We start from the raw sequence: 27,863 nt of genomic DNA, 5'->3' as shown, positions 1-27,863 counted from the left end.
AGCAGGGAAAAATTGTGTCATGGTCCAACTTACTCTGCGGCCTCTGTTTCCTTTAGGGCCAGGACCTCCAGCACCACCGCGGTCACCAGGTCCACCCTGGTGGGGGAAAACATAAACATTAGCTCTATATCTGCACAGGACCATAGGTAACACCTACGCTGTTTGGAAAATGAATGCATAGCTCATGGGCTGCACCATACCTTGGGCCCGGGGTAGCCTATGAAGCCACGTTCTCCCTGAAACAATATAGAAGTTTATTTCAGTATGTTTTAGAAAGTGAACCTGATTTTGCAGGCAGATCTGTCACAACTGAAGGGATGAGACAATGGAAGGAGAAGAGAGAGAGGCTGTAAATTAATTTTGTAATTTTGTTCCTTATATGATTAATAAAGAGCAAATAGCCACTCTTTTTCAGGTCTGGTTTCTCCTTTAAGGCTAATTTCAACTGCAGAGGAGATGTCAGAGATGCTGGTGCATCCTTTTCGAAGTCCCACAGACACTGATGGGGCTCTCTGGCTAAATGGTACAAAAACGTCCTGCTTCCTCCTTGGAGAGGCTGATTTACGTAGCCAAAACCAAGACAAAGGCAGAGGGGAAAGGTCTGAAGAGTCTTGCCTGATTTTCTCACCAGAGTACACATTGGGCTGATTTTTGTCCGTGTACGTATCTGACTTCACCTAGGCTCTGCCCTTGCCATCTGCACTGGAGACCTTGGCTACTTCCTTGCCCTCGGTACCTCATGTCGGTCGATAGGCATGCTGCGCATACACCTACCTTTCTGCCTTTAGGACCTGGGCCACCAATTCCATCTCGTCCATCATCACCCTAAAATTGGAAAGCCAAAGTCATTAGTATGCGGTCATATGTGAACAACTTAAACCTCACTAGATCCGGTGGCATCCGTAGAACCCACTGATGCCACGGGCCTGTGAGAATACCTTTTATGGATGAAATTATTGCAAGAAATTAAAGCACAAAAAAGCGGTGCCAAAACTACAAATCTGAATTAAAACCTGCTCAGTATACACATATAATGTGTAAAACCCAGGTGGGAGTTAGCAACAGGGAGCAGGTTAGGAGGTCAGTCAATGCTAGGCGTGTACTTACAGCTTTGTCTGACCCAAGCTTGTTCTCCCTTGCTTTGTGCAACCCATTTTTTCCTCAGCTGGCTCCTCATTATACAGAGTAATGAGAATCAGGCCCCACAGAAGTGCTCACTTAGTCCATACATCCTTTTTATAGGTTACTTTGGACTCACACATGGGGTCAGCTGAGGGTGTCTACTCATGCCTTGTGAAATGAGTCACTTTTCAAGTGAGTATGATTCATCTTATTGAAGGAATTACCGTTACCAACTATGCTCGTACCAGCTGAATACATAAAACTGATTTCCCTCTCTCATTGTACTACAGAGGATGCAAAATCCATAGGGGAGCTAAACAGTCTGCTGCAAAGGGCTGTGGCCCGTTTGCCACAGGAGAAGGTTCAGCCCAGTGTCCTTAAAGGTGTGAGCACATGGCCACGCTTACCATCTCTCCTCGTGGGCCCTGCTGTCCATTTGGCCCTTTGGATCCGGGGTTTCCAGGCTCACCCTGCAAACAGGAGCATCTGTTAAAGCGTGTGCTGAAACCCCAGGCAACTCTGAGCCATTCCCACCCCATCAGCACTGGTTTCTTTATATAAACCAGCCTGCAGTGGTCCTTGCAGCAGAAAGGTCTCATGACTGGACCTACACAACCAGCAATGCTGCAAAATGCTTGTTCTTTAGCGGGACCTTTAGTGGTTTCAGGAAAGCTGAGCAATGGGACATGGGAAACCAGCCAGCTCCTACCACAGGATGGTGCTCGCTTTTTATAATTGCCGGAAAAATAAAAGTTCCCAAGCTGTGAGGATTTTGCCAGTGCAAACGGATGGTGGAGGAGCCATGGAAATGAACCAGCATGTGTGAATCTGGAGAGAGAAAACCATACAGAGGGCATGGAGAGATCCAGCACAACCACCTTCCCATGTGGACAGTGGCTGAGCATCTGCCCTGGAAAATCACTTGGGAATCTCGGTTACTCAATTAATTTTGCCTCTCTGTCCAATGAAATGGGAGCCTAATAAAACCACCAGAGCACAGACCTTGCTCTACTCCACACCATGCAAGCCAGTGAAAACAACCTGACTTTGCTCCAAGAGATTCATCTCGAGTATTTTTTTAAGCTCACTCCTATCCAGAAGCTTTTCATGGCTCTTTTTGTTGCTGATGCCCAATGCTTGTTGAAGACATACCTTTCGCCCCACGGGACCAATCCTGCCCCGCTCTCCTGGGGTTCCTGGTGATCCACTACCAGCCTGGAATAGAAACAGGAGAGGCATGTTTGCAATGTGTCAAGAAAACTAGGTGCCAGAAACTAGAGGATTGGGTTGCCTAGAAATCGGGCTGGTCTTCTCGAAGCACCTTAGGAAATTCAGAAGTCTAATTCATGGTCAGGAAGAGCTGAAGGACCAGGTCAGTTCAATGCACATGTCAACAGCAACTTAAATTGTCCCTGGAGACCCCCCCAGGACAGGGGTAAGCAGGAAGGGCAAAGTCCTTCTCAGGATGGGGAAATGGAAGATGTGTCTGGCTTCATGGCCACAAATCTGGCTGGGGTGTAAAGCAGGAGGGAGAAATAACTGCACGGGGAGGGGCCCAGCAAACATGTAACATGGTCATGCTCAGGCTTCAGAGGTTGAAACATCTTGGAGGATGCCCTGCCAGTCTCTCAGGGCTGTTCTTTAATTAAGATTGCAAACCATGATGGGCCAAAAGCCCTTTGTGGCTGCTTTTAACTCTTTCTTTTCTGTAACTCTTGATCAAGAAATCTTTAGCATAAGTTGAGAGGAGAATCATACTGGAAGACTGTGTTGTAAGAGAATGAAACAGAGTTGGAGCCCTAGAGGGGCAGAATGGAAAGACACATCGGCTGCATCTTATTAACTCAGTGAGATGCTCTTGCTGAGCATAGTTGGGGCAGTGGCTGAGAAGCAGCAGAGGTTTTACCCTGGGTCCAGGAATGCCCTGCTCTCCTCTTATGCCTGGTGTGCCAATCTGGCCGGGTGGACCCTGTGCAGGGGGAAAAGAGAGACTGTGTCAACACACATGAGCAGAAACACACCAGTGCTACACAAGAAGGCAAGAGAAAGCAAATGCTACAGTGCCTGAACGATGAGTTTCAAACACATCACACCTTGGGTGGTGTGAATCCAGTGGCAAGCTTGATGTCCCAGGGCAGGACAGCCAAGCCACAGCACACCCAAAAATACCCAAATCCCAACAGTCCTCACTGCTGGGACTCTGAAGAAGTGGCTGTGATGAAATAAAATGACAGCATCATGAGGTAAGACACTGACTTTGCTGTAAGCTCACTGACCTGTGGCCCTCTCATGCCTTGTTCTCCAGCTGGCCCTGGCTGACCGAGCGAGCCCTTGGTACCCTTGAAGTGCAAAACAAGACAATGCAGGTTAGCATGGGGGGACATGGTCAACACTATGGGGAGGGAAAAGAGATCTCAGGGCATTTACAACTGCATAAAGAGCAGGAGAACAGTTGTTTGGGTGTTGGTGGTTTGTTTTTTTTCCCCAGAATATGGTTATAGCAGAGAATAAGCACAGAAGTGACGGTAATTTTCTTTCTCCAGTCAATGGGCATCAAGCTCCTTTATGCTTTGGCCCTGTTACACTGCCCCAGCGGCACACGGAGATGAAGCATCTGACCAGGGAACGCTGCAGAGGATGGGAAGCTCCAGGCATGTGGACAGCTGATTTTGCACAGAGTCCAGAAAGGAGCATACAGGGAGATGAGCCTGAGGAGAAGGAAGGAAATTCGGAGGAAAGAAGAAGAAGAGAGGAAGAAGCAAAGCCTGCATGTCTCTCCTCTTGGCACATCCCTCTGGATGCTGTGGCTGCCTGGCCGGTGGCGTGGCAAGAGCCCCAGGGGTTGTTCCCCTCACCACTTACCTTAATTCCTATCTGTCCCCTTCGTCCTGTCATACCCTGTGAATAGAGAAATTATGAGACTTGTTACTCAAATATGTAAGCACGTTTTCTGTTGCTGTTAGATCCATGTATCACCACTTCTTTTAGTCCAAAATTATGCTTGAATAGCTTAAACTACTGAGGAGAGAGGGAGAGAGAAATCCATATGGCCAGCTCTCTCAAATAAAATTTTGGCATGTTTCCTCCTTCCTCACTTCTCCCAACCCTCTACCACATAGGTGAGTTGCTCCCTCCCATATGCAGGAGCATGCCACAAACCCTGGGCCACGTGCCCCGAGGGACAGACAGCAGCAGAGCAGCAGGGAGTGTATCCCCAGGCATCCCAGCTACTCCAGCTCCAGTTTGGTTTTTGCCTTTCAAAAACCAGCAGCCAAATGAAGATGCATATACCAGAGTGAATCAGGTGTAACTCCACTGATCCAAGCATCAAGTTACTTGCATGTGAATAATTTGGGGATTAGACCTTTAAAGTCTATACAGCAAGCCAGGAAACCACCAGGTATTGTCCTTTTGAGTTTTTTGAGGGGGTTGGTTGGAGTTTTTTAGGTTGAACTCCTGGCACTTATGAAACAAGATACATGAGAAGGCAAGAGGGGAAAAGTCATTGTCAATCTAAGCTCAGCCCCCGCTGACTGCGGGTCTGGCAGCTCACCTTCCTTCCAACTCCACCGTCTTGGCCATCCAGCCCCACCAGTCCTGGCTCTCCCTGAGGGAAAAGCAAAACTCAAGTGAGAACCCTGACATGAGCAGGCTCTGGGAAAATAGGGTCCGTTCTCAAGAAAGGGGTCCTGCCATGCTCTCACACGAGTTCCTTGATATTCCTGCATCGGTGGAAACTCTTCTAACAACTCACGGAGACTTTCCATCAAGTTTCTGAGCTAGCACAAGCTGACATTCCTTCTTTGGGAAATGCCATCAGACATTTTAAGACACATATTTATTCTGAGCTGATATGAAAACAAATGGGGTTTTAAATTTTCCAAAATGTGTGGGCTTTTTTTTTCCAAAGGTTTTCAGGTTAATCGGGAAACTCAGACTTGACATAATCTAAACAGTCCTCTGCTTTTGTATACGACCCACAAGAACATATGATGTTAATTTCCAAGTACAAAGTTGTTTTCAGTGACAGTATCCCAAAAGGCACTATAAAATAGTACATTTTTTAAAAAGCACTTTTTACACAAAACATTAAACTCACTTCTTCCCAGAGAAGGTTTTGGGTGCAAACCAACAACATTTTCTAGTGGAAAAATACTCCATCTGACAAGGCACAATGAGTTTAAGAAACCTGCACCTTTTTGGCAGCATCCTTTTTTCTTACTTTCTCTGTCTCATCTTATTGTAAAAAAAAACCAAAAAAACAACAGAAGACAGCACAGAAACTTTACCATTGGTCCAATTTCACCCTTTGGGCCTCTGGATCCCCGTTGAGTATTATCAGCTCCTGAATCTCCCTGAAAGCAATAGAGCAATGAGAAACATCTGTGCAAGTGGGACATGAAAGTCAGACATCATAAACTGCTTTGCTACAGTGCAGAACCAAGTTTGGGTTTTTTTCTGGGGTTTTTTTTTTGACTGAATTAGATAACGTATTATTGGTGTTTTCAGACAGACACAGCTTTTCAACTGAAAAATAATACTATTGACGAAAAAGAGGAAGGGGAATTTTAATATAATGAAGCAGTGATTGACAGGTTGGTATCAAGAGGCGTGTGTTTCCCACACGTCATCTCCGAGTTGCTGGACCTGCCACTACCAAGCAGCATTTAGTAAGCCTGAGTGCATGCTAATGACCTCCAGGACTGGTGGAAAGTGAGTGGGAAATCAAGAAGATGCCTTAGCAATATTTACCGGGTCTCCGCGGAGCCCACGGTCGCCTCGTTCTCCTCGTTCACCTTTAATTCCCTTATCACCCTGCAGGAAGAGACGGAGAGTTAGTGAGAGCAGCCCTTGCCTGCCGAAAGCACCTTTGCTGCCACCCAGCTCTGCCTGGCCCCTCAGCCCCAAGGGGAGTGTGGTGGCTTCTCACCCTCCTCTGGATCAAATCCACCTTTTCACCATCCTTTAGCCCCATCATAAATCAGATAAAAGCCTACCCTCCTGCCAGAGTATCCCTTCTCTCCAGAGGAGCCAGGCAAGCCCTTGTCTCCCTAAGAAAGAAAAATATTTTAGAATATTTGCTGCTTTCAAGGTGTTTCGCAGGTGCTTCACTGAAGCATCTCATTATAATAACAATTAAAATGACTGACCTCTTCTCCATCAATGCCATCCAGACCCATTTCTCCCAGTTCACCCTGTGGAAGAGAGGCGAAGGGCAAATGCTCACCAAGGGAAAGGGGAACGAGGAGGGGGGATACCACATATAGATGTGTCTATATGCTCACGCTCAGCACCGTGACACGAGGAAATAGTTCCATACCTTTTCTCCTGGGAATCCCCGAGAACCCTAAAGAGATCAGAAAAGGGAGTTACTCTTCTTTTGCCCAGTTCATCACCATGGGAAGCGGTGGAGGGGGGGTGGGGGGGTGTCTGTGCTTGGTGGCAGACCCAGAGCCAGGACTGGGGAAGGACAGCCAGGGCTTGCTGCACCAGGGTTCGACAGTCCATTGTTTGCCTTACGCCAACCTTCTTCAGCTGCCTCCTCAACACTCATGCCAAGATAAAATATGTGCATCATGGGGTTTATCCAGCTGATCCAAAAAAATAGCTTACTTCTTAACCACAACTCTTTCTCCATTGACTTCCTTCTCTCCCTGCACCCTCTTTTATATGAACCCAGAGGAAGTTTCGGTGCCTTTGTCCAAAGCTGGACAGCTTTTTAAAGAGGTTCAGTAACTCAGCTGCAGCTAAGGGGCTTGGTTCATGCACTGCTGTGCTCCCTGCCAGAGGATTCAGTTGGTCAGAGCAAATGGTAGGAAATATCCCCTGAATATCGCTGAATATTTCCCATAAATATCATACATTTCATCACCTTTTCTGGCTTGTGGTGTGGCTCCTATTTTGAACCATTTGCTGAAGGTTCTTTAAAACAGCAGCCATGGCTCACTTTTCAGCCTTGTTCCCACAGACTTCCATCCACACACTGTCCCAGCCCTGGGGCCAAGACACGCACATGCCGCTGCTTGGTGTTAAGAACAAATTCAACTCTTCTCACATCTTGCCCCTAGAGCAAGGCTGCAGAAAATAAATCAGCCTTGTCTGCAGATTGAGCCTGGGTCACTGGGCTGCCCTTTTGCTCTTCATAGCAACACTAAAGCCATGACACCTGCTGAAAGCCTTGGTGCTTGGCCAAGTGGACGTCACCACCCAAGTGGACTTGGTGGCTGTTGCATGACATCCTAAAGCAGCAGGGGTTGCCCCCAGTGGACTCCCAGCAACTGGACTCTAGGTCTGCTCTGTGCAGGCTCCTTCCACACGTACCTTGGTTCCTCTGTGCCCAGGGCATCCCTGGAAACCCTGTGTCCCGTTCACACCCGGTGGTCCACGTTCGCCCTGTTGCATGGAGGGGAAAATGCAATGGTCAGGGTTTGCCTGCTAAGCATGTTTCTTCAGCTAACTGTATGCATCTGTAAGCGCAGGAGGTGGTTTGGAAGCACAGGAGCAAAGAGAGTATCAAGTTTTGAAAGGTCAACACCCTACTACCCCATCTCCCTACAACCTTCCTCACGCAGAGACCGACTTCAAGTCTTCATCACTGAGAAACATCCTTCCCAAACTCTCAGCTATGAAAGAGCTTTATAAAACTTCTTCAAAAATAAAATGACAAGATGAAACCCTCAGAGCTCTGCAGAGATGGGTAATCCCATCTTGACCTTAACGCTCCAGGAAAACATTGCATCGCGTGCGATAACTGACAGCAGCATTTGGCCCCTGCCTGTGCTATTGGAAAAGCGATGAGCACCACCAGCCCCTTGGCCTCGGCTTCACCTCCTGGGCGTGATGTGTGGGGAGTTGTTTATTCCAGGGGTGACGTGGGATTCATGAAGTAAGAGTTTGGATGAAACAGTGCTAGTAAGAAGTCATGGGATTCATGTTGTCTGTCACTGTGATGGATAGAAACACCCCTTCTGGGTCCCATTCTTGGACTAATTCAAACCTTTCAGCTGCATTTTGTATGGATAACTTCGGCATAGGCTGCACCTTTAATGAAGTTAGAGCTTTTAGTGTGTTCATAATCACCCTATGCTGCTCACAGGTGTTTGGGACCAGCTGCAAACATTCCCACCTGCCTTACAGGAATTGCACAGAGCTGGGTCATATCAAAGAATGTGAGTTATTCCGCCCATCATGCCTTCTTCAGCTCTCAAGGAGCTTCCTACTGACCTTCTCCCAGGAGCAGCTGGGCCTCATGACTCGGGCCTTCACACGGGGGAAACACAAAGTTCTGCTTGCTCTCTCATCTGATGCACACCCACATACCCAGCAGAAAATATTTAGTGAAAAAGCCTCCAAATACTTCACTGTAGTGAGGTCCCTTATCTAAGCATTACCATGCAGAGCAGGGGCAATCACTCACCGGTCCTCCTTCATCACCAGGATAACCTCCATAGCCAAGATCACCTGTGGCACCCTAGAAGACAGAGAGGATTTTGCATTTCTTTCATAGTTCTGTGATCTCCCTCTAAATTGATGTTCAAGATTTCCCTCGATTTGCACAAAGCAGCTCGGTCATCTGTGTAAACAAGTCAATGAGAAAAAAAGCCTCCCTTTGACATCCCTAAATCGTTTCACAAGACACTTCACCTCCTCCTTCCAGCCACTCATCCCTGCCCTCTTGGTTGCTTTACACAGAGGCTGTGAGGAAAGGGAAGAAAAGCAGCTCTAACTGCTGCGTGTGGCCCAGGGCCAGTTTTAAAATGGGGATAAGTGGGGATGACCTCCCCGTTAGCATGACCCATTGCAATGTGAGCAGCCTGCACATCACCTCCCATCACCACCATGGTGGACATTGACCTTGCACAGGGACCCTTCATCCACAGGCGAAGGGACCTACCTTTGGTCCTATGGGGCCCGGCACACCTCTGTCCCCTCTCTGCCCCGAGCACTTGCATGGCACCTTGCAGCATGTCCTCTCTGCGATGTTGTCCTGCAGCAAGACACACGTGGCACAACGGGAAGGTGTTAGAGAGCTGGCAGAGCCCCAGCGCCATAACTCCTGCAAGCCCTCACGTCTGTGCAATCGCTCCTGTGCCAGGCATAACGTCGGGCCGGCAGCTCTTTAGGGTCTCTCTGCCTTGAAACACCCACGGGAGCAGGTGGAGGAGGTGTGTGTTGGCAGACTGGTTAGGTTGCATAGTTAAGAAGCAGCAGGCAATGTTATCTTTTGGGCATCAGAGGCAAGGGTTTAAATGGGAACTGCATGGGGCAGAATTCAGAGGGCATTTAATAGATCTGTCCCCAGAGCGCTGTCACTGAGGAGGGCAATCTCATCTCTAAAGAAACACATCCAGGATGTGGAGTAGGCCATGAGAAAGTCATTGCAACGAGTAGCTCACAGCCCGCAGGCTGAGAACAATTTGTGAGCACACAGCAAAAGAAGGAAAAGAAAAAGAAAAAAAAGGTATGGATTCAGAGAAATCACAGCTTGGTTTTGCATCATCCAACAGAAAGAATAAAAAAATCACTTTCTTTGAAAAAAACTATAAATCATCTTCTTTGCCAAGTACATTCAAGTACATTGCTGGCTGCAAACGTTTCCTGCGAGCTTTGCACATTTACATTTTGAAAGGATTTTCCTAGGCAGCCCAATTACTTGGGGATGGGCTGTAGACTAGCCCTTATCCCAAAACCCAAGGTTTGCTCCCAAGCGGTTGCCCTTTGATTTGTGGAGAAGGGCCCAGTGAGGTTACGACAGGGATCAGTGGTTAAGCCAAATCTTATTAAATATACTGGAAAAGGAGCTCAGCAATGTTGGTAGCAGATGTGAAGTCGGGAGGATGTGGACATGCCGAGGCTGATAGCAAATTATCTGAATGAACTTGAGAGGAAAGTAAATCTATGAAGAAGAAAGGATAACTCCTCCATCTGTTAAAAACATGTCTGAAATACAGGCAGCGTGTCAACTCGGGGAAAGAAACCTAGAAAGCAGTGCTTCTGCAAGAGATTTAGCACTGACAAGGCATGACAGTGCATTACCCATAAGGTTAAAAAAACCAGCAGTATAAATATAGGCAGAGAGCAGGCTTTTTAGCACGGCAGCTTTTGATGGCATCTTATCCCATCCCATTCGACCTAATCCCATGCACTGTCGCCTCAGCTGGAGTAGGACTTCTCCAGAAGTGGTACGAGACCAGACAGCACCATCATCTGCTCTTAACCTTATTTGCTGTGGCATCTGTAAAAAGAGCTGACGTGAGGTAGGGAGGGGAGAGAACCAGAGCCAAGAGGGTGTAATTCAGCTGCGGTTCAGCCCCGCAGGAGATCCAGCCGTCGGCTTTCCTCCAGCATTACAAGGCAGTGCTGCCTGTGCCAAGTTACTTACGAGCTGCTCTGCCAGCTCGAAATCCAAGTCCAGCAGATTAACTCTGAGTGGTCTGTTGTAGGTGAACCCACGACCAAACTCCAGCTTCATCACTCTGTCAAAACTGCTCACTCGGTCCAGCCCAATGAAGATGAGCGCGTTGACACCTGAGATATGGAGGGGAAGCAGAAGGGGCTGTGTGATGGGGTGAGATGCTCTGCAGAACCTGTACACCCTCCCCTGTAAGGACGGGTCATTATCCATCTCTTTGATTGCAAACAGAGATTATTCAATCAAGAACAAGCAACTTCAAGCACATTCAGTGCAAGCTACCCGCAGCTCAGGTGCCAGCAGGCGACTAATTATCACAGGAAGGCCACGAAGGACAGCAAGTGCATGTGAAATCATGAAATCCAAATTCATTACTATCAAAAGCTGGTGGCTTGGTGAGAAATGGAGGTAAAATGTGCCACATGTTAACATGGGCTGTAATCACTGCCTTGAAGAGTAAAAAAGTTACCTTCTGTATGCAAAGCAGATGAAGCAGCCTCCAGCTGATCTATTGAGTCATCTGCACCATCAGTAAAATGGATTATGACCTGGAAGAGAAACAAATTTCTGTCAGGACCCAAGTTTCAAGTATGAAACACAATCAATGTGCAACCTGAAGGGACACTCGGTCTGGGAGGAGATGGGCAGTTGCTGAATCCTCTCCAGGATGTGAAGCTTTGCGTTTTTGTGCCAGGTGTCTGTTGCTAAAGCACAAACAGGGAAATACCTGGGAAGCAATAGTTTGCAGCCAAGCAGTGCTCATGGATACTGGCTGCAGCGATGCTCACCGCTTGTCAGGACAGGACCCTGACAATGCAGGGAGAGCACAGGAAACATGTCGGGCTTAAGTGACCACATTTATAATGAATAAATGTATTTTATGGGTTTTTAAATTATTACTGATTTACAGTTGCTTTACCACCTAAAATACATCAGAAATCAGCTTGCCTGGCCAACACCATCCCAGTGGCCTTGGTTTTGACTTACCTTGGTGCTGCTGGGGGACGCAGATCTGAATTTTTTCAAGTAGGACCTCAGAGTATCTGCCGTGAGGAAATAGGGCCCTCGGGAGCGCATGCCCTGAAACTTCTCAAAGAGCTCAGGCTGGTACTCTGAGAAGTCCAGTCCCTCCACGGGTCCCCCTCGAGCCTGGGCCATGATGGCTACCCTGACGTTGGGCGCCTGGTTGCCAGTGCAGCTGATCTTCTGCATCTGTGTTATTCTGTTCAGCACGGACTCGACTCTGGACTCCAGACCTCTCTGGGAACTGAATATATTTTGTCCGGGCCCAACATCGGTGACATCAAAGCCAAGTATCACATCTAAGTCACAATCTGAAAGGGAAATGCAGAAAGAGAGGAGAGTGTCACTGCTGAACAGTACAACTGCTTTTCAAGTAATGACTTTCCTAATTATTCTGTTAGTCATTAGAGAAGGCACTCTCCATGTCAAGAACTGCCACCATTTGATACACAAATGCCTTCTACTTCTTTTCATCATAGCAATGATAACCTTGGAAAACCTGCATTCTATTAATTTTAGATTTTTCTCCTGTGCAATTGTTGCTTAGCGCTGGGAGGAGTTGACTAAATCAAGTCCAACAGACATTTGCATTTTTCTTAGGCAGCCATGACTGCTCCATTCCCTCCACTGTGTGAAAACCCGTCAGTGCTTGCACAGCCTGCATGAACCTTCTGCCTGTGCTTGAAGTGATCATCCTCCAGTCATGGGGATTTTGAGGGAGATGACAACCAGGTGACAGATCTCAAGTCCCTGAAAGAGGTAGCTAGGATTATATGGGATAGCTGGGAATTAGGGCAGAAAGAGGCACTGAAGTTGCTCAAGCCTGAGCTAACAAAGTGATGCACAGTCTGCATTTCTGCAGGAATATTTAGCATGGGCTTGGAGCCACCCTGCAGCCATCGAGCTGCCCATTGGTCTGGAGCACAGGGAAATCAGGATGCTGGGGGCCTTTTGTCTGGATTTAACATCTCCTGTGCCTACACAGGCTTTCTTAGAGGGAGATGTTTGAGTTTTCTTTGATGTTAATCACACTGGTGCTGAACTCGGGAAGCACTCACACTTACCACCAGCAGTAGTTCAGGTTCACTTTTCCCTGCATTCAGTTTTTTATCTCGGGTGGAGCTGCTGCTCAGCTCAGGGCTGCTGTGGCTCTCCTTCAGCTTCTCCAGAGGTTTGGGAGACGCCTCCGCTCAAAAGCCAGAGAGCTGAGCTGCAGTTAATTGTGCTGGGAGTAGGACTGGCTGTGCTGTAGTAAGTTAAACCAGCTGCTGGGAGTCTGGTCCGACAGCAATACCAGCTCGCTTACTCACCCCAATTCCCCGCGCTTGGCTTCTGAAGTAGCCAAAGCATGGGATTCCTTCTTAAGGCAATTTTACCTTAAACTACAACCACTCATGCCCTAGCTTTTTCTTATATACTTGTCACGAGGTCAAGTGGGCACCCTGGATGATCCGGCAAGAGAAATACTGATTTCCAGCATGCCAGGGACTGAACAGCCAAGAAGTTCAATTGGCTTGTTATAAACACAGTGGGCAAAACAAGGACCATCGCTTTTGGCTTTAGCACTAAATCAGTTGGTGTGCCAACATGAAACTGGCATCATGTCCCTGTGCACCTGGGGAGGAAGGTAGTGAGACTTAGTCCAAAGGCAGCTAAATAAGGGAGCCACTCCAGTGTGGTGGTAGGAGGCCAATGACTCAGTGCCTAATTGTCATATCAGAAATCATTCCACCATGATGGTACCTCTGCAGTGATGGTACACCAGCCATACATGTGCTGAAGCACACCAACAGGCACGTCTTGTACCAAAGGTTTTCAGCCTACCACCACACTCATAGAGGAGGTCTGAGCCCATGCTGCGCCTCAGGCTATAGGCAATACAGTCTGCCAAAACACATTGGATATTAAAAGCCACCTTCAGGAATGACCTGAGCACATTATGAAATGATCACTCTTACCTCTCATAACATCTGTTGGTCCCAGGCACAATTTCTCCTCCATAGCAGCCTCCAGCGTAACCAGGACCTGCTCATTCAGCTCAGACAGCTCCTGGGCTGTGGACACTCTGAAACTCGTAGCACTCTCGCTGGCCAGCCTGCTGACTTCCTTCAGGTCGATGTTCTTCACGCCAACTGCAAATACCTTGACGCCTTTCTGGGCGATTTCTGAGGAGGCGCTCGGCCCGTCATCTGAGGACTTCCCACCCGTGACGATGAAGGCGATCTGGGGCACCCTCTGGTCGATTCGGCTGCCGGCCTCTTTCACAAAGTGTTTTGCCTGGATATGCCTAATAGCTGTGCCAGTGTTTGCCACGCGGCCACCTTTGTAGATGACTTTGTTGATGGCATCTAAAATCTGAGGTTTGGTGGAGTAGTCCTTGAGGAAAAACTCATCGGTGACATCTGAGTTGTACTGGGCCAGTCCTACCTGGATAGAGTCACCATCTCTATAAATGGCATCCACCACAGAGTAGACAAACTGAAGAACTTCTTGGAAGTTATCTCTCCCCAGATTGATGGAGCCATCCAGCAAAAACACAATGTCAGCCTGCTTTTTACCTCCTGAAAAGATTACAAAGAAAAGACAGTTGTTAATTGCTTGTGGCATCTATAATATTTAAGATACTTAGTGCTTTGTGAAGTAGCGTTGTGCTTCCCTCTGCTTCCTACCTTTATAGTTTCCTCGGTCTTTGGCATGATTTTACATTCGTACAAGAAGAAAGGGTTTGTGCAACACTTACTACACTTCATACAACATTACTTCCTTTTGTGATAGACACTCTCATCTCGTTTCAAGTCTAATTCTATTCTTTCCTACGCTCAACAAAACCTTCTTCAAAGTGTTACATCGATGTGACCAAAGGGCTGGACATCAGAAGGTGTTATTACCAAATCATTTTCACATTATACAAATTCTATCTGTGTTCTGTCCAGAAAAGTCTACAGGATAAATAGCAGCCTTACCAGGTCCTGGGTATACAGGGGTTTCTGTTGTTGGTATCGGAAGCTCTTCAAGAATACTCTGCACCTTCTTTTCTAAAGTCGGGAGTCCTGTGAAGTCTTGTACCACAAGCACACGTTCGGGATCATTGGTGATGACCTGCAGCTGGTCCCTGTCCACGTTTCTGGCTCCGACACCCAGGGGTTTAATGCTTGTTGAAGTGATCACATTAGCAGGCCTGTTCACATCATCCTGGGAGCGGTCTCCAAGAATGACGACTAGGTGTTGGGGCACTCCATCTTCTATCCTGCTCCCTGCAGACTTGATGAAGTAGTTCTTCACCACGTAGTCTAGGGCTTTGCCAGCATTCACGGGGGAACCCCCTCTAAGCCTCAAACGGCGGATGGCTTGCAGGACAGCGTTTTTGGACTTGTGGGTCTTCAGGTAGAACTCAGGGAAGACGTTATTGCTGAACTGCACCACGCCAATTCGCACTTTGTTTGGCCCAACATCCAGCTGCTGGACAATTCTGCTGATGAAATCCCGAATGTGAGCAAGCCCATCGGGTCTAACGCTGTCGGAGCTGTCAATGAGGAAGACTACATCCTTTTCATCACCAGAAGTATCTGCAGGGAAGCAAGAAGAGAGGATATTTTGTGCCAAGCCTTTGCTTAAGCTTTGCTGGAGGATTTCTGTGCTATCTCCTCTCGTGTGATGTAAAACTGTGTGGCATATTTTATCCAACTTCAGGCATGGTGCTGCAGGGAGCCTCTCAAAAGGGCTTGTGTGTAAGTGTGCATCTGCGTGTTAACAGCCTGCCTAATATCTGAAGCATGCATTACTCAGAGCCTTATCGGTTTCATTCGTTACCACTCTACTCTGGATTTGTCAATGTTTCCAGCTTCATTTTGCCCCAGATTTATGTCTTTCCTAGAAAGCTGCTAAATTTGGAATAGGTAATTATACACATTGCAGTATTTGACTTGAAAATCAAAATAGGTAATGTATTTAGGTACTTGACCTGAAAATCATGTTATAATGTATTTAGGTACATAAGTAGAAATTCCACATACCTAAAAGTTTCCTTCTAAAACTGTACATGCACTACATCTTTGCTTTTAACTAAGGAAAACCTTGGTTTACAAAGGTGGGATGGAAAGTTATTTACACATTTGGGCAACATTTACTTGAACAGCAACCCAGAGACAGCTGGTATTGACAGAGCCTTACCTACGGGGGGTTGCACATCTCCCAGCAGCCGTCTGATTTGGTCCCCAGTCAGGGTTTCAATAGGAGTCAGCAGCTTCTGCTCGAGGCTGGGCAGTTCCTGGAAGCTGGAGACTTGGAATACATAATCAGGACTAAGAGCAATCTGCACCATCTCCTCAGGCTCCACATTCTTTGCTACCACCATAGGTGCCACCCCCACTTGTTTGACTTGGAGTGATGGATACTCTAAGTCATCATCGGACTTGCGGGAGGAAAGGATGACCAAAAACTGAGGGACACCTTCCTCTATGCGGCTCCCAGAGGGTCGGGTGAAGATGGTCTTTGCCACAAACTCAAGGGCCTCCCCCACGTTCACCTGCTGGCCACCCTGTGGCCGCAGCCGTCTCACGGCACTCTGCACCTCATCCTTGGTGGAGTGGGCATTGAGCAGGAACTCCACGTGGGGATGCTCACTGAATTGGATCACCGAAATCCTGGTGGTGTCAAAGCCCACATCCAAGTTGTTCACTATCCTCTCAATGAGATCACGGATGAGGTAGAACTCCTGGGCGGCATAGCGGGAGCCATCAACCATGAACACGACGTCCCTCTTCACACCCGCTGCAGGAAAGAAGGCAGCAGTCAGAAGATGCATTGGGCATTGCTTATGGAGAGCAGCTAAGCTCATCATCTACATCACTGGCCCATGCCTTTAGCCATGGGGAGGATGCTCGTCATTTTGTTCCCTGTGATACCTATTGGGAGCTCCAGCAGGCAGCTCTGGGTTCAACCCAAAGACAGGACCAGTCTGCTAGGCACTTCGCCAGGCAGTGCAAGAAGAGCAACTTCCAGAGCGAAGGAAGAGGGAGGAGAAACCTGAAACAATAATTCCTCGTGGGATCTCTACCCAAGGAAACGTAGCCTGGTGATGCTCCTTACTCAGGGCAGGTTGCCAGGCAGCCTGGGGTTATTTTACACTCAGAACCACCCCTCTTTCTTTGGCTTTGTCCTCTAGAAAAGCTTCTGTTCTATTATTCTCTCAGCTTCTGCCTTTCCAGGATGACTTTTTGCTTCCTAATAAAATGTTTTCTGCAGTGGTAATTCAGGCCAGAGCCTGAATTATCGCTGAGTATCACGCTGATAAATGAGGATAGAGGAAAGCAGTCTGGCTCTGAAGGGAATGAATAGATTAGGATGGTGGACTTCAAAGATCTGGGGTGGGTACCCTTCATCCCAGACATACACTGGCTGGATTTCATTTCAAGTGAGACCGATCCTTTTCCCGATGCCCACTTCCAGTTTCCCTTCCCCCAGCGAATAAGCGTGGCAAATGTAAGATGCATCAGCAGGTCTTACATTTAGCAGAAAGCTGACCTTGATTTATAATGGTGTGAAGGCATCCCTGTAGCATCTAAATGACGCAAGTTCCATTCCAGGAGGAATAGCACGGACTTAAAATCCTTCAACTTAAAATAAGATTAAGGTCATAGCATTCAGTTTGTGGGTCTTCCATGTGGATACAACATGGACCACCTCGAGGGACTGGGCTTAAAGGTGGCTCAGCTTGATTACACAGCTCTTACCAACCCTAAGTACATCAACAATGAGACCAAGACAGACTTGGAGTCTTAGCCATGACCGTCTTTGCTTTTCTTAGTTTGTGTTGCAACCATGATGTTACTAAACATCATATTTTGCCGCTGGCTCTGGGTGCAGACACAAACATCTTCTCACCTGGGCTGGGTGATGTAAAAACCAGATCAGGGGCAAGTGACTCTATCTCTTTCTTGGTCAGCCGGATGACTCTGTTCGAGACGACCTGCTGCACTGTATCCAGCTGGCTGAAGTCAGGCACAGAGATAGCAAAATCTGGGAGGAAGGAGATCGTCTGCAGCTCTGTGAGGTCGGCATTCCCAATCCCAATGCCAAAGGGCACCGTGCCACTCGTCTTCAGGACCACTGAGGGCCTCCTCACATCATCCTGGGACCGGTCAGCGGTCAGCAGAATCAGGAACTGCGGGACACCCTCCGCTATCCTGCTGCCGCTAGACACCGTGAACACATTCTTGATGAGATAGTCGAGGGCTGCTCCAGTGTTCAGAGGAGATCCTCCCATAACCTTCAGCTCCTGGATGGCGCTGATGAGATCTGCTTTGTCTTCATGGGTGTCGAGTAAGAACTCGGGTTGTATGACATTGCTGTACTGTGCGACGGCGACACGGACCTTGTCACGACCGATATCCAGGCTTTCAACAACTCTTTGGACAAAGGTCTTCAGTAGTGGGAAGCCTCTTCTGACACCATCCGAGCCATCGATTAGAAACACCACATCCTTCTTCTCACCTCTCTCAACTACTGTTTGAGACAAGTAAGGGAAGGGGGGAATAAGTGAGATTCTCTTTTGCAGTGATTATTAGGCTCCGCATACATTGAACCGAAGGAGTACAAAAGCTCGGGGAGGGGAAAGCGAGGTGTCAGGATGGGTGGCTCGGCTCCTTTGCCATCAGATGCAATCCCTGGCGAAGAGGCAGATGGGTGGAAGTCGGTGGAAACCGCAGCGCAACGTGTGCCGTGCCTTACCCACCAAGTCATAGAATCATAGACCCATAGGAAATAGGGTGCCAAGCACTCCAGGTGCCATCTCCTACCTGAGGCTGGGAGAAGCCATGTGCTCCCAAGGTGGCTGGGAGCTGGCACATGGCTTTGCAATATGAACAGGAGTCTGGGGCATCAGGGATCTTTTTCTCCCAGAGAAAACTGAGTTTCTGAATGAAATAGCATACTGCAGAGAGGGTACTTAGAAGGAGTTGGTGAAGAGAGAGAAAAACTTCTCTGAGGCATCACTGAACTTAGAAATAAATAATCCTGCACACGCTCATACAAAATAAGAATTTATTAGAAAGGACATCCCACTGAAAACTCTGAAATGCTTTTCTAAGATGCTAGACATTGATTATTTTTTTTACTAACTTCAAGCACAAAAAAATGCTAATTGTGACCAAACATTCTTTTTTAAAAAGAACAAGACAGTGAAATGTCAAAGATCAGCGAACTGTTGACGTGTTCTGCTTTTGACTAACAGAATTGCAAAGGTTTGGCTCAGCTAAGCAGAAAACATCACTGCCTCTCAAACACAGAAACTGATGGACAACATCCTCAAAAGTGCTGTTGGCTTGTTTATAGCAGGGTCAAGTGTGACAAGCAACAATATGATCAGTCCCTCTGAAAAAAAATCTTAAATACCTGCTTATGAATGCTAGACATATCAAGAGTTAACAAGGGCAGTTGAAGTCTTAACGCAGACTTCAGATCAAGTTTATTATTTAAGAGGAATGTTGGAAACTTGGTGGGTTAATGCACAGGACTGGAATATTAATATAGTTTGTGTTGAGCAATACGGGTAGGAAGAGGGAGCGGACATTGCCTGGTGTATCCCAGTTTCATACACCTCCTCTTAAGTGAAGAAGCAGGGGAACAGTCCTGTCAAAAGTTTCTGGGTAGCAGATAAAGAGGAAATAAATAGGACACTGTTATGAGGGGGTTCTCTTTTAGCCAAGAGTTTCTTGAAAAGTAGGTGGATGCAGCTACTTGTGAGCAATTAGCACAATTATTCACAGTGCTCGATGGTCAAAGGGATTGAAAATGGTCTTGACAAGACAGAAATGGTTTGAAAAGGGAGGATGCAGTTCAAGAGCACTAGTTGCACTAGTCTATGTTGAGGTAGAAGCTGCACAAATATGGGAAGGGCAATGACTCCACGTGAAAATGATGGAGTAAAAGATGATCGGGTGACACCATTGTTGCACTCTGGTCATTTGGAGCAGGCTGATGTCAGAGAGACAAGGGTGAAAAGGTAGAAAATCTACAAGACCTACAAGGAAAAATGGGAATGAGCTGCATAGCCAGCTGGTGGCAAGAGGAACGAGACAAGACATACATAGCAAACAAAGAAAATGAAAGGGTGTCTCACAAAACATGGGAATGAACTGACATCTGTGTCCTTGAGTTAAAGGAGATGTGAAAGGCATAAACTATGACTAGGAAGGCAGAGGTCTGACATTCAGGAAAAATATCTATTGATACAGGTAAAAGCAATTGAACAGATTGATTATGGAGGCTGGGAAATCTCCTCCATCAGAGGGTTTTCAGAACAGAGCAGACAAATTTCAGCTGTTCTAGACAAGAAGATCCTGTCGGGGACAAAGGGATGTAGTAGATGGCACCCTGAGATCCCTTCCAGCCCTATTTCTTTTTTATGTTTCTATGATTCTAAGTCCATCTGCCCAGGACTTTTACAAAGAGATGGCACGGATGTTATTATACTTTTCCTAGCCCCCACCTGCTGTTGGGAGACACATTAATTCTCAGATTAGGTCTGCCTCAGGAAATCACACAGCTGGACATATATCATTTCCAGTATCACAGTGTGAATTTGTAATTGTGGTTGTGTGATTCTTTTTATGATTTTTTTATTATTCTTCAATTAATCCGTACACATCTACTGAGCTTGTAACTGTAACCGAGTCAAGAGCATCTAATTTGTTGGTGCACAGGTACAAAATGTATAAACTGCCATCATATCCTGTAAGAAATAATGGAGCAAAAGCGAATCCAGTGCGCTGCAGTTCTCCTTACTCCCTACCACTCCTCCAGAAAAAGGAGGATGGAAAGAGAAATCAAGACAAGCTTTGATTTTCTTCTTCTAGCCTTTGCCCAGCATTGCACATCAATTTATGCAAGATCTCTGGGGCAACGACTCTCTGTTATTTCAGGTTTGTACCATGTTTTACACACTGGTAACAGCACCTACTGCAGCCCTTGCAGCTGAACAAAAGGCTTTTTCCTTACTCATCTTTAAAATTCAGTTTGGACCTTAATGCTTTGCTGGATCAGGGTCTGATCAGAGGAAAATCCAAGTACAATAGCAATTTCTACATAATCACTTTAAACATCACCAGACCCAATTGCCCCAGTTACCAAATGGAGGGGGGCATGTAAGTGATGTCTTTCAGCCTCTTGGAAACCCCAGGGGTCCCTGTACCTGTTGGCTGAAGCTGGATAGTTTTCAACAAGTTGACTATGTTTGGCTGAAGCTCTGAAATCCGAGGGAGGGAGTCGACGTTCAGAATGAATTGTGGGGCGTAAACGATCCTTTCCAGCTCTGCAGAGTCGGCATTTTTTGCTTTGATAGCAAAGGTCACAACTCCAGCTTGCTTCAGAGCATCTGAGGGTTGCTCCGCATCATCCGTTGATCTCCCAGCAACAAGGAGGACCAAAAACTGAGGAACCCCTTCTTCGATCCTGCTTCCAGCTTCCTTCACAAACAACCTCCTTATAGCTTCATCTAGTGCAGCTCCAATGTTCAGTTGCTTCCCGGTTTTTATCTTCATCCTTTTCACTTTGAGAAGCATGTCTTGCTTAGACGGCAGTTCAGCAAAGTCAAATTCAACTTGGATGGTGTCACTGAACTGAGCTACAGCTACTCGTGTGGCATCGGGACCCACGTTCAGGTCAGAAATGACTTTGTGTACAAAGTCCCGGACAGCAGGAAAGCTACCCAAGAGGTTAGCTGAGCCATCAATCAGGAATAAAATATCTTTCTTGCTTTCTAGAATAAATTCACAAATGAAAAGAGGGGAAAAAAAAGATATGAAGACATTTTTCTTCTTAAACATCATCCTAGAAACTTCTTTGCAAATTAGCTGGGTTTCAATATGCAAAGCAAGTGATTTTCATTTACCAAAGTATTCAAAGGCTACAGGGCTAAACAGTACCTTTGACTTATTTATCTGAGGAAGAAGGGGAAGCAAGGACACTTTTATCCTAAGAGTCAATGAATTCAGGCACCAAGTAGTCGTGTCATATACTGTACAGCATTATCAGTCAAATCATAACTTGGTTCTTTCAGATTAGGACAGTGATGGTCTAGCAATATGCCAGATAATACAGGCATGAAGTACAAAAGCATTGGAGGGTTGGGTTGTTGTGGGTTTTTTTCCTATTCAAAGGCTCAGCAGATACCAAATAGACATTAGTTTATATATACATACACACATAAAGCATTTTCTGTATTCTTTTAAAATACTTCTCCCAGTTTATACATACATACACACATAAAGCATTTTCTGTATTCTTTTAAAATACTTCTCCCAGCTGCATCATAAGGAACATTTAAATCCATAGGCAAGTTACAACTTTGGGAGGAGAAAAAGCCTTTTACCTGTTTCCATTTGATGCCCTTTCAATCTCATTGAATATCCAAGGCAAAACCAAGCATCTCATATCTGTGTGTCTTAACACCTTTCACATTAATCTTAACGGTCTCCTTTCCACACTAAGCAATCCTGGTTATTCTTACGTCTTCATATGCACATAGCCACAATAAGGAAATTAGTGAGCAAATACCTGTTTAAAAGGGGTTAACCGTGCCAACGGCTTTTGGGTTTAATGTTGGTAGATAACTTTAAATATCTGGAGTCAAACTCAGCACCTGTGACAGCCTGGTAACAGCACTTCGACAAAGTGGCTCGGAGGAAGGATCCAGCCACCTGTACTTGCCTAGATCTCTGCTCCTCTGTGCTCTTGGGCATGACTTTAACCTTTCCACACCATTCCTTGTGGTCAAAGGTGCACGCTACCATTGCCTGAGCTAGCGCAGACAGTGCATTTGCAGGTTGCGACATTATTAGAGCAACAGAAAGGGAACACCTGAGTAAGTGACTGGTGGGCACAGACTCACTGGGAGCCTCCTTTGGTCCTGACCTGCCAAAAGACTTCAAATGGGGCTGTCTTTGACGTGTGCTAGCAATGACTTGAAATTCAGAGCTGCCAGTGTCAAGCCACGTGTTGATGGTTAAGCATAGCCCTAACCGTTTTGATGACTTGGGGCCATAGGCAGATGTGAAGGTATACATTTGGAACAAACAGTCAAAAGAAACAAGATTAACTTAATGCAGTCAACATGAAGGAAGTATATATTACCTGTTGGGGCGAGTGGAACCTCTTCCACACCTCCACTAACATATGTGGTTATAGGCTTATTTAACTCCTGGGGTAAAGCTGTCAGAGCACTGAAATCATCCATAAAATATACCATTCTTGGATTAAAGGCAATCTGTTCAAGTTCTGCCTTATCCGCACTCCTAACTCCAACAGCAAAAGTCAGCACTCCAGCCCGAGCTAATTCATTGGAAACTTGCAAGAAGGGATCGGCAGACCTCCCTGCCGTCACCAGGACTAGGACCTGCGGCACTTGTTCATTTATTCTGCTCCCACCAGCTTCCGTGAAGTGATTTGAAAGCACAAAGTTCAGTGCAGAGCCAGTGTTCAGCACTGACCCCCCCTTGGGCCTCAGCTGCCCCAAACGTTGAATTATGTCTGATTTGGTTTGGTACGAGTACAGATAGAACTCTGTTTTAGGAGTGTCACTAAATTGCACTAAGCCAACTCGGATTTTGTCACTGCCGACATCAAGGTAGTTAACTAGGGTGGCAACAAAGTCACGGACAAAGGGGAAGTTGGCATTTCCGACGTTGAGTGATCCATCCAAAAGAAAGATGATATCCCTTTTGGTTACTTGAACTGCAGTAGAGCACAGAAAATAACATGAGACATCACAGAAAACAAAAATGGAATTTTTTTTTTCATGTGTGCATACAGCATACGCTGTACACGCATGTAAACCTTGTTAGAAGGAAGAAGGGAGAAAAAGAGACAGAGTGTGATCAGCACAGAAGTAACAAGGACCTTGCTGGAAATTACTAAATTTGGCAGGGGAGGTTCCTGACTTGCTCTGAAAAGTCTTTTAAAAGAAGTCAGGTTTACCAATGGGGCTCAGCCTCTGCCATGGCAGATGCTTTCAATGGCTGCCAAATAGAGTTGCATGCTCTGGACCTGATCCTTAGCCAGAAAAAGGCGGCTTCATTGATTCTGATGGAGCAACACAATTACGCCTACAGCCACCTGGCTTATCTGCAAGTCACCACACATTTACTTGGGACTTTCCATCAAAGCAATAGGGAACGTTTCTGCTTTCTGGCACCTAAAGTGTGCTTTGACACCCATCACGATCAGCCCCTTATTAAGCAGTCCCCTATTCCGTGGGGATGCTCCCATGCATCCCTAGATGCAGAGAACCACATCCTGCCCTGCAGTGACTTCCACGCTCACGCTGTGCAGCCAGCTGCAGCTCTGCCCACGGTGCAGACTTCGGCTCCACTTGCATGGGAAAACACTTCTGCCAAGTAACCAATTTGGTCGGTATTTTCTGTGGGTATTGGAAACAACTTCTACTAATAGGCTTCGAAAAGCTGGTCCAGACAAGGCTGCAACGGCTGCCTACGACACCTGCCTTTTTGGCACCTGCATTTGATTCAGAAAACTGCATTTTGATATCTGCAGTTATAGACATCGGTTTTGTGGGCTTTTGAAGGGAGGGAAATTTCCCACTTCTGGCAGTAACCAGGCAGTTCTCAGCTCCTTTTATAAGGATAAATCCTTCGTGGGCGGTCTCCCAGCATTTGAGCCCCAAGGCACAGAGCTGCAATGTCACTCCAAAGACACCACAGGAGCAACCCCCCTGTGCTTTTTTCTCTAGCTGTGTCATGTCCAGATGGCAGACAAAAATGCCAAAACTTTAAATAAGATCTCAGAGAACTGATGAGTGGGTTCATCTAATGCATCCCACCTGGACGCCTTCTTCCAAATAAGTTATTCGAGAATATATTTATGCCCATTGCTAATTCTGTTCATTATCTTTCCGTCTGAGGCATTTACCTATGGGTATATGGCTATATTCATCCATCTGTCTAGCTTGCCTTGTCCCTGTAAGCTTGCTGTCCGATATATGAAATACATAAATACTGAGATATCAAAAGCAAAAGGGAGAAAAGGGCTCTTTGGAGTACAGGCATTGCTCTCAGATTTTACAGATTGTCTTGGCTTTCTGCATTTTTAATTTTTCCCAGAGAAGTGCCATTCAAGGCCCAGGGTGAGACAATACCTAACTGAAATGTAACAGACTGCTCAGTGTCAAAATCAGTTATATTACTACTAATACTTATTTTACAGAGTAGGATATGATTATTTGATTCTTGCCTATGTGAATAGCTGTGAGTACAGTAAAGCAAAAGGACTGGAAAAAAATAGAAGCTGCATGAATGAGCTTTAAAGAACATGGAAGTATAAGAACATTTTTAATTTACATTGAAAAATAAAAATGTCAAGTTTTGGTGTATAGCCATGCAAAACTGTATTAGCAAGAAACACATTATGAAAAAAAGCTTTTTAAATGATAAGCCCCGTGATATTCACCTTAATTAAGGACAAGTATTGGCAAACTGATTTCAAAATGTCTGCTCTTCGTGTAAATCAGCTATCAGCTTTAATTCTTTAAGGACCCTTTCCAAAATCTCAGTTTCTTTTGCACTGTGATTTATAATTTTAAATTACTAAAAGGAACAAGAAAAAATACGGACATGGTTGGACACCCACTTAAGCCAATGGGAACCTCACTACTGGCCTTACTGGGAGCTGGAACAAGTCCTGTTTTTCTAATGTTTATATGCCATGAGACAGAAATGCAAGGTTCAAATACAGTCTAGTGCACCATTAATTCAACCTCAAGCATCTCTATTGGGAAGAAATCCTGAGAAACCTGGTATAAACTCTCTGTGCAGCTAGAACACCTCTTGAAATGCAGGGAAAACTGCCTCAAAAGACATGACTCTAGCAGCTGGATTACTTCCAAAGTCTACTGATGTCAATGGCAAGACCAAATAAAAAGAATCCACTGGCTTCATGGGGCTTTGGATCATCTCCTAAAAAGATTAAATTAAAATCAACAATTTGCAATAGTCTTGTACGCCTCTTAGGGCTTGAGCTGAATAAATGATATTAAAACTGTAAATATGTTCTTAAAGGGTGAGTTTCAGTCCAACAGTGTCAGGCTAGCTTTCCCTGAATGTCTCCATGAACAAACTTGCTTATTTTCTTCACACTCAGAAGAAACTTCTAAGCTTTCTTGAGCAAATATCCACTACAGATAATTTTCAAACTGGGAAAGAGATTGTAACGCTCACAGTGTGCCCTGTTCATAGGTTACACAAACCCTAAGGGAGTGAAAAAGCCTCCACTGAATGATTTCAGTACCTACTAGAAAAGCACATCTTCCACATCCAGGCCTTTAAGTGTTGGTGACAAATATGGAATGGGACAAAAATCTCCGGGAAGGAATGGCAAAGCTGTAACAACCACCATGCTACCAGATTCACCGATCTGTTCATGCACATTTTGCAGATCCTTGAGACAACATTTAGCTATGCTGAAACAGGTGCTTGATGCCTTTTTGCCCCCTTATCTCTACATGTCGTAGAATAAGAGTTAACAAATATATAAACCACATGTCCTTAACTAGGAAAAGGTAATTAATTACCTGATGGTGGTTCTTGGACAATCAGTCCTCCAGAGAGTGTCCGGATAGGTGACAGCACTTCAGGAAGAATGGCTTGCATGAACTGGACACGGAAGTCATTTGGGTTGAACACAAAATCTCTCTCATGGGCTATTTCTTGAAGTTCTGCCAGGTCGGCATTTCTCGACCCAATGGCAAGGATCACTATCCGGTTCCTTTTCATCTCTGCCGCAGCTTGGTCAACGGCATCCCTGGACTTACCACCAGTGATGAGCACCAGCATGGGGAGCACCCCTTCCTCCATCCTGCACCCAGCAGCACTGGTGAAGAAGTTGCTCCTCACAAAGTCCAGTGCCGAGCCAGTGTTGAGCGCCGTACCACCCATGAGCTTCATTCTCTTCACGTTAGCCATCACATCCCTTCTGCTCTGGTGGGTGTTAAAATAAAACTCTGGCTTCACAGTGTCTGCGTACTGTGCCACCGCGACTTGAATCAGGTCAGGTCCAACCTCCAGCCTTTGGACAATTTTGGCAACAAAATCACGAATCGAGTTAAAGGGGCCAGTCCCCAAAGCAGTTGAGCCATCTATCAGGAAGACTATATCCTTCTTGTTCACTTCAATAACTGCAAGTAACACATGAACATAATGTTAGCAGAAACCTTCATCACACTCTGCCTGTCAATTCTACGTCAACAGTTCAGCAATGTTCAGGACTTCTTATTTGCTTGAAGCGCTGTTACTCTCAACAGCTTTAAAGGGTCTCACTTTCAAAACAGAATTATTTTTTAGCAGGGGGATAATAAGATATCTGGTTGAATGTTCCCCCTTTCTAAAACACAGAAGAGTTGAAGAGTTCCAAGAATTGCATTTTTTATAAAACTTAATATTAAAATGCATAAACATATCAAAACAAGAAAGGCAAACAGTCAGGAGAAATCTTGGCACTCAACCGGCACATGAGATAAAACAAGCAGGTGATGCTCCCTCTGTCTGCAGCGGAGCCATCTGAATCATGCCAGAGCATGGCTTGGTCTCAGAAGGATTAGGTTCCCAAGAGCAACGACACAAGTAAAAGGACGGTTCTCCACTTACTCGACGTACCTGGACTCTTGGTCTTCCCATCCTACATCTTATTCCTGATTAACAAAAATAAGTTATGATTTTTGCGGCACAGCTAGACCAATCATGGAAGAGCTTAATTATATTCCAGTTGCCATGTCTTTAACAAACGGCCCCCCTAGGTTGTCATCTCTGAAACTTTATTATTGATGATGGCATAGGACACAGAAGGAGCACAGTGAGCTTTCCAGTTCCCTGGCTAAGTTTGAAGGAAGATAGTTAGGGAGGGGAAAAAATGGTTGTGCAGCATTGGAACCAAAGCACCATCATATTTAATACAGCAAATGTATGTGAATAAAACAGTAACTATTAACAAGACCAATACCATTATGATAAAAGCATTACACATGATCATCATGGAAGATAATTCTAATGCCACCTTTGAGACCACCCCACTCCCACTCCCACCTCCCTGATTTCATGTCATTGAAGTGAAAAAGGAAACCTTGTGTTGCTGCCAAGTTAAGCTGGAGCATTATGCATCATTGCATTATGTTGGACTTGGGGTGTCTTTAAATCGCCTACCCATCAAGGAGCTCCCGACATGGGGTTCATACTCGAGATGGCAGGTCCATCACCTCCCTAGCTCACCGCTATGCCCAGAACACAGCCTGGGGGAAGAGGAG

The 27,863-nt window shown here is 46.0% G+C and overlaps 1 protein-coding gene across 8 annotated transcripts in view; it reads right to left on the bottom strand.

Annotated features, from left to right (window-relative positions):
• Positions 1–27,863, bottom strand: part of COL6A3 (collagen type VI alpha 3 chain) — a 64,165-nt gene that overhangs the window by 18,037 nt on the left and 18,265 nt on the right. For 6 of the 8 annotated variants that reach the window (XM_040603542.1, XM_040603534.1, XM_040603535.1 and 3 more), the window contains 27 exons: positions 26,139–26,741; positions 22,688–23,287; positions 20,748–21,314; positions 17,441–18,061; positions 15,728–16,327; positions 14,521–15,123; positions 13,516–14,118; positions 11,522–11,868; positions 11,004–11,082; positions 10,505–10,650; positions 9,017–9,109; positions 8,540–8,593; positions 7,444–7,515; positions 6,443–6,469; positions 6,273–6,317; positions 6,120–6,173; positions 5,875–5,937; positions 5,412–5,477; positions 4,676–4,729; positions 3,985–4,020; positions 3,399–3,461; positions 3,029–3,091; positions 2,275–2,337; positions 1,530–1,592; positions 775–825; positions 201–236; positions 34–96 (listed from right to left, as the gene is read on the bottom strand). In XM_040603542.1, coding sequence (XP_040459476.1) covers positions 34–96; positions 201–236; positions 775–825; positions 1,530–1,592; positions 2,275–2,337; positions 3,029–3,091; positions 3,399–3,461; positions 3,985–4,020; positions 4,676–4,729; positions 5,412–5,477; positions 5,875–5,937; positions 6,120–6,173; positions 6,273–6,317; positions 6,443–6,469; positions 7,444–7,515; positions 8,540–8,593; positions 9,017–9,109; positions 10,505–10,650; positions 11,004–11,082; positions 11,522–11,868; positions 13,516–14,118; positions 14,521–15,123; positions 15,728–16,327; positions 17,441–18,061; positions 20,748–21,314; positions 22,688–23,287; positions 26,139–26,741 — 5,735 coding nt within the window. The remainder of the gene's footprint in view (positions 1–33; positions 97–200; positions 237–774; positions 826–1,529; positions 1,593–2,274; positions 2,338–3,028; positions 3,092–3,398; positions 3,462–3,984; positions 4,021–4,675; positions 4,730–5,411; positions 5,478–5,874; positions 5,938–6,119; positions 6,174–6,272; positions 6,318–6,442; positions 6,470–7,443; positions 7,516–8,539; positions 8,594–9,016; positions 9,110–10,504; positions 10,651–11,003; positions 11,083–11,521; positions 11,869–13,515; positions 14,119–14,520; positions 15,124–15,727; positions 16,328–17,440; positions 18,062–20,747; positions 21,315–22,687; positions 23,288–26,138; positions 26,742–27,863) is intronic. The other 2 variants (XM_040603540.1, XM_040603541.1) reach the window with 2 other exon arrangements.

This window comes from Falco naumanni, chromosome 8 (assembly GCF_017639655.2).
Source record: "Falco naumanni isolate bFalNau1 chromosome 8, bFalNau1.pat, whole genome shotgun sequence".
NCBI lineage: Eukaryota > Metazoa > Chordata > Aves > Falconiformes > Falconidae > Falco > Falco naumanni.
Note: the sequence above shows the minus strand (reverse complement) of the source record. Positions and strands in the feature narration are given on the sequence as shown.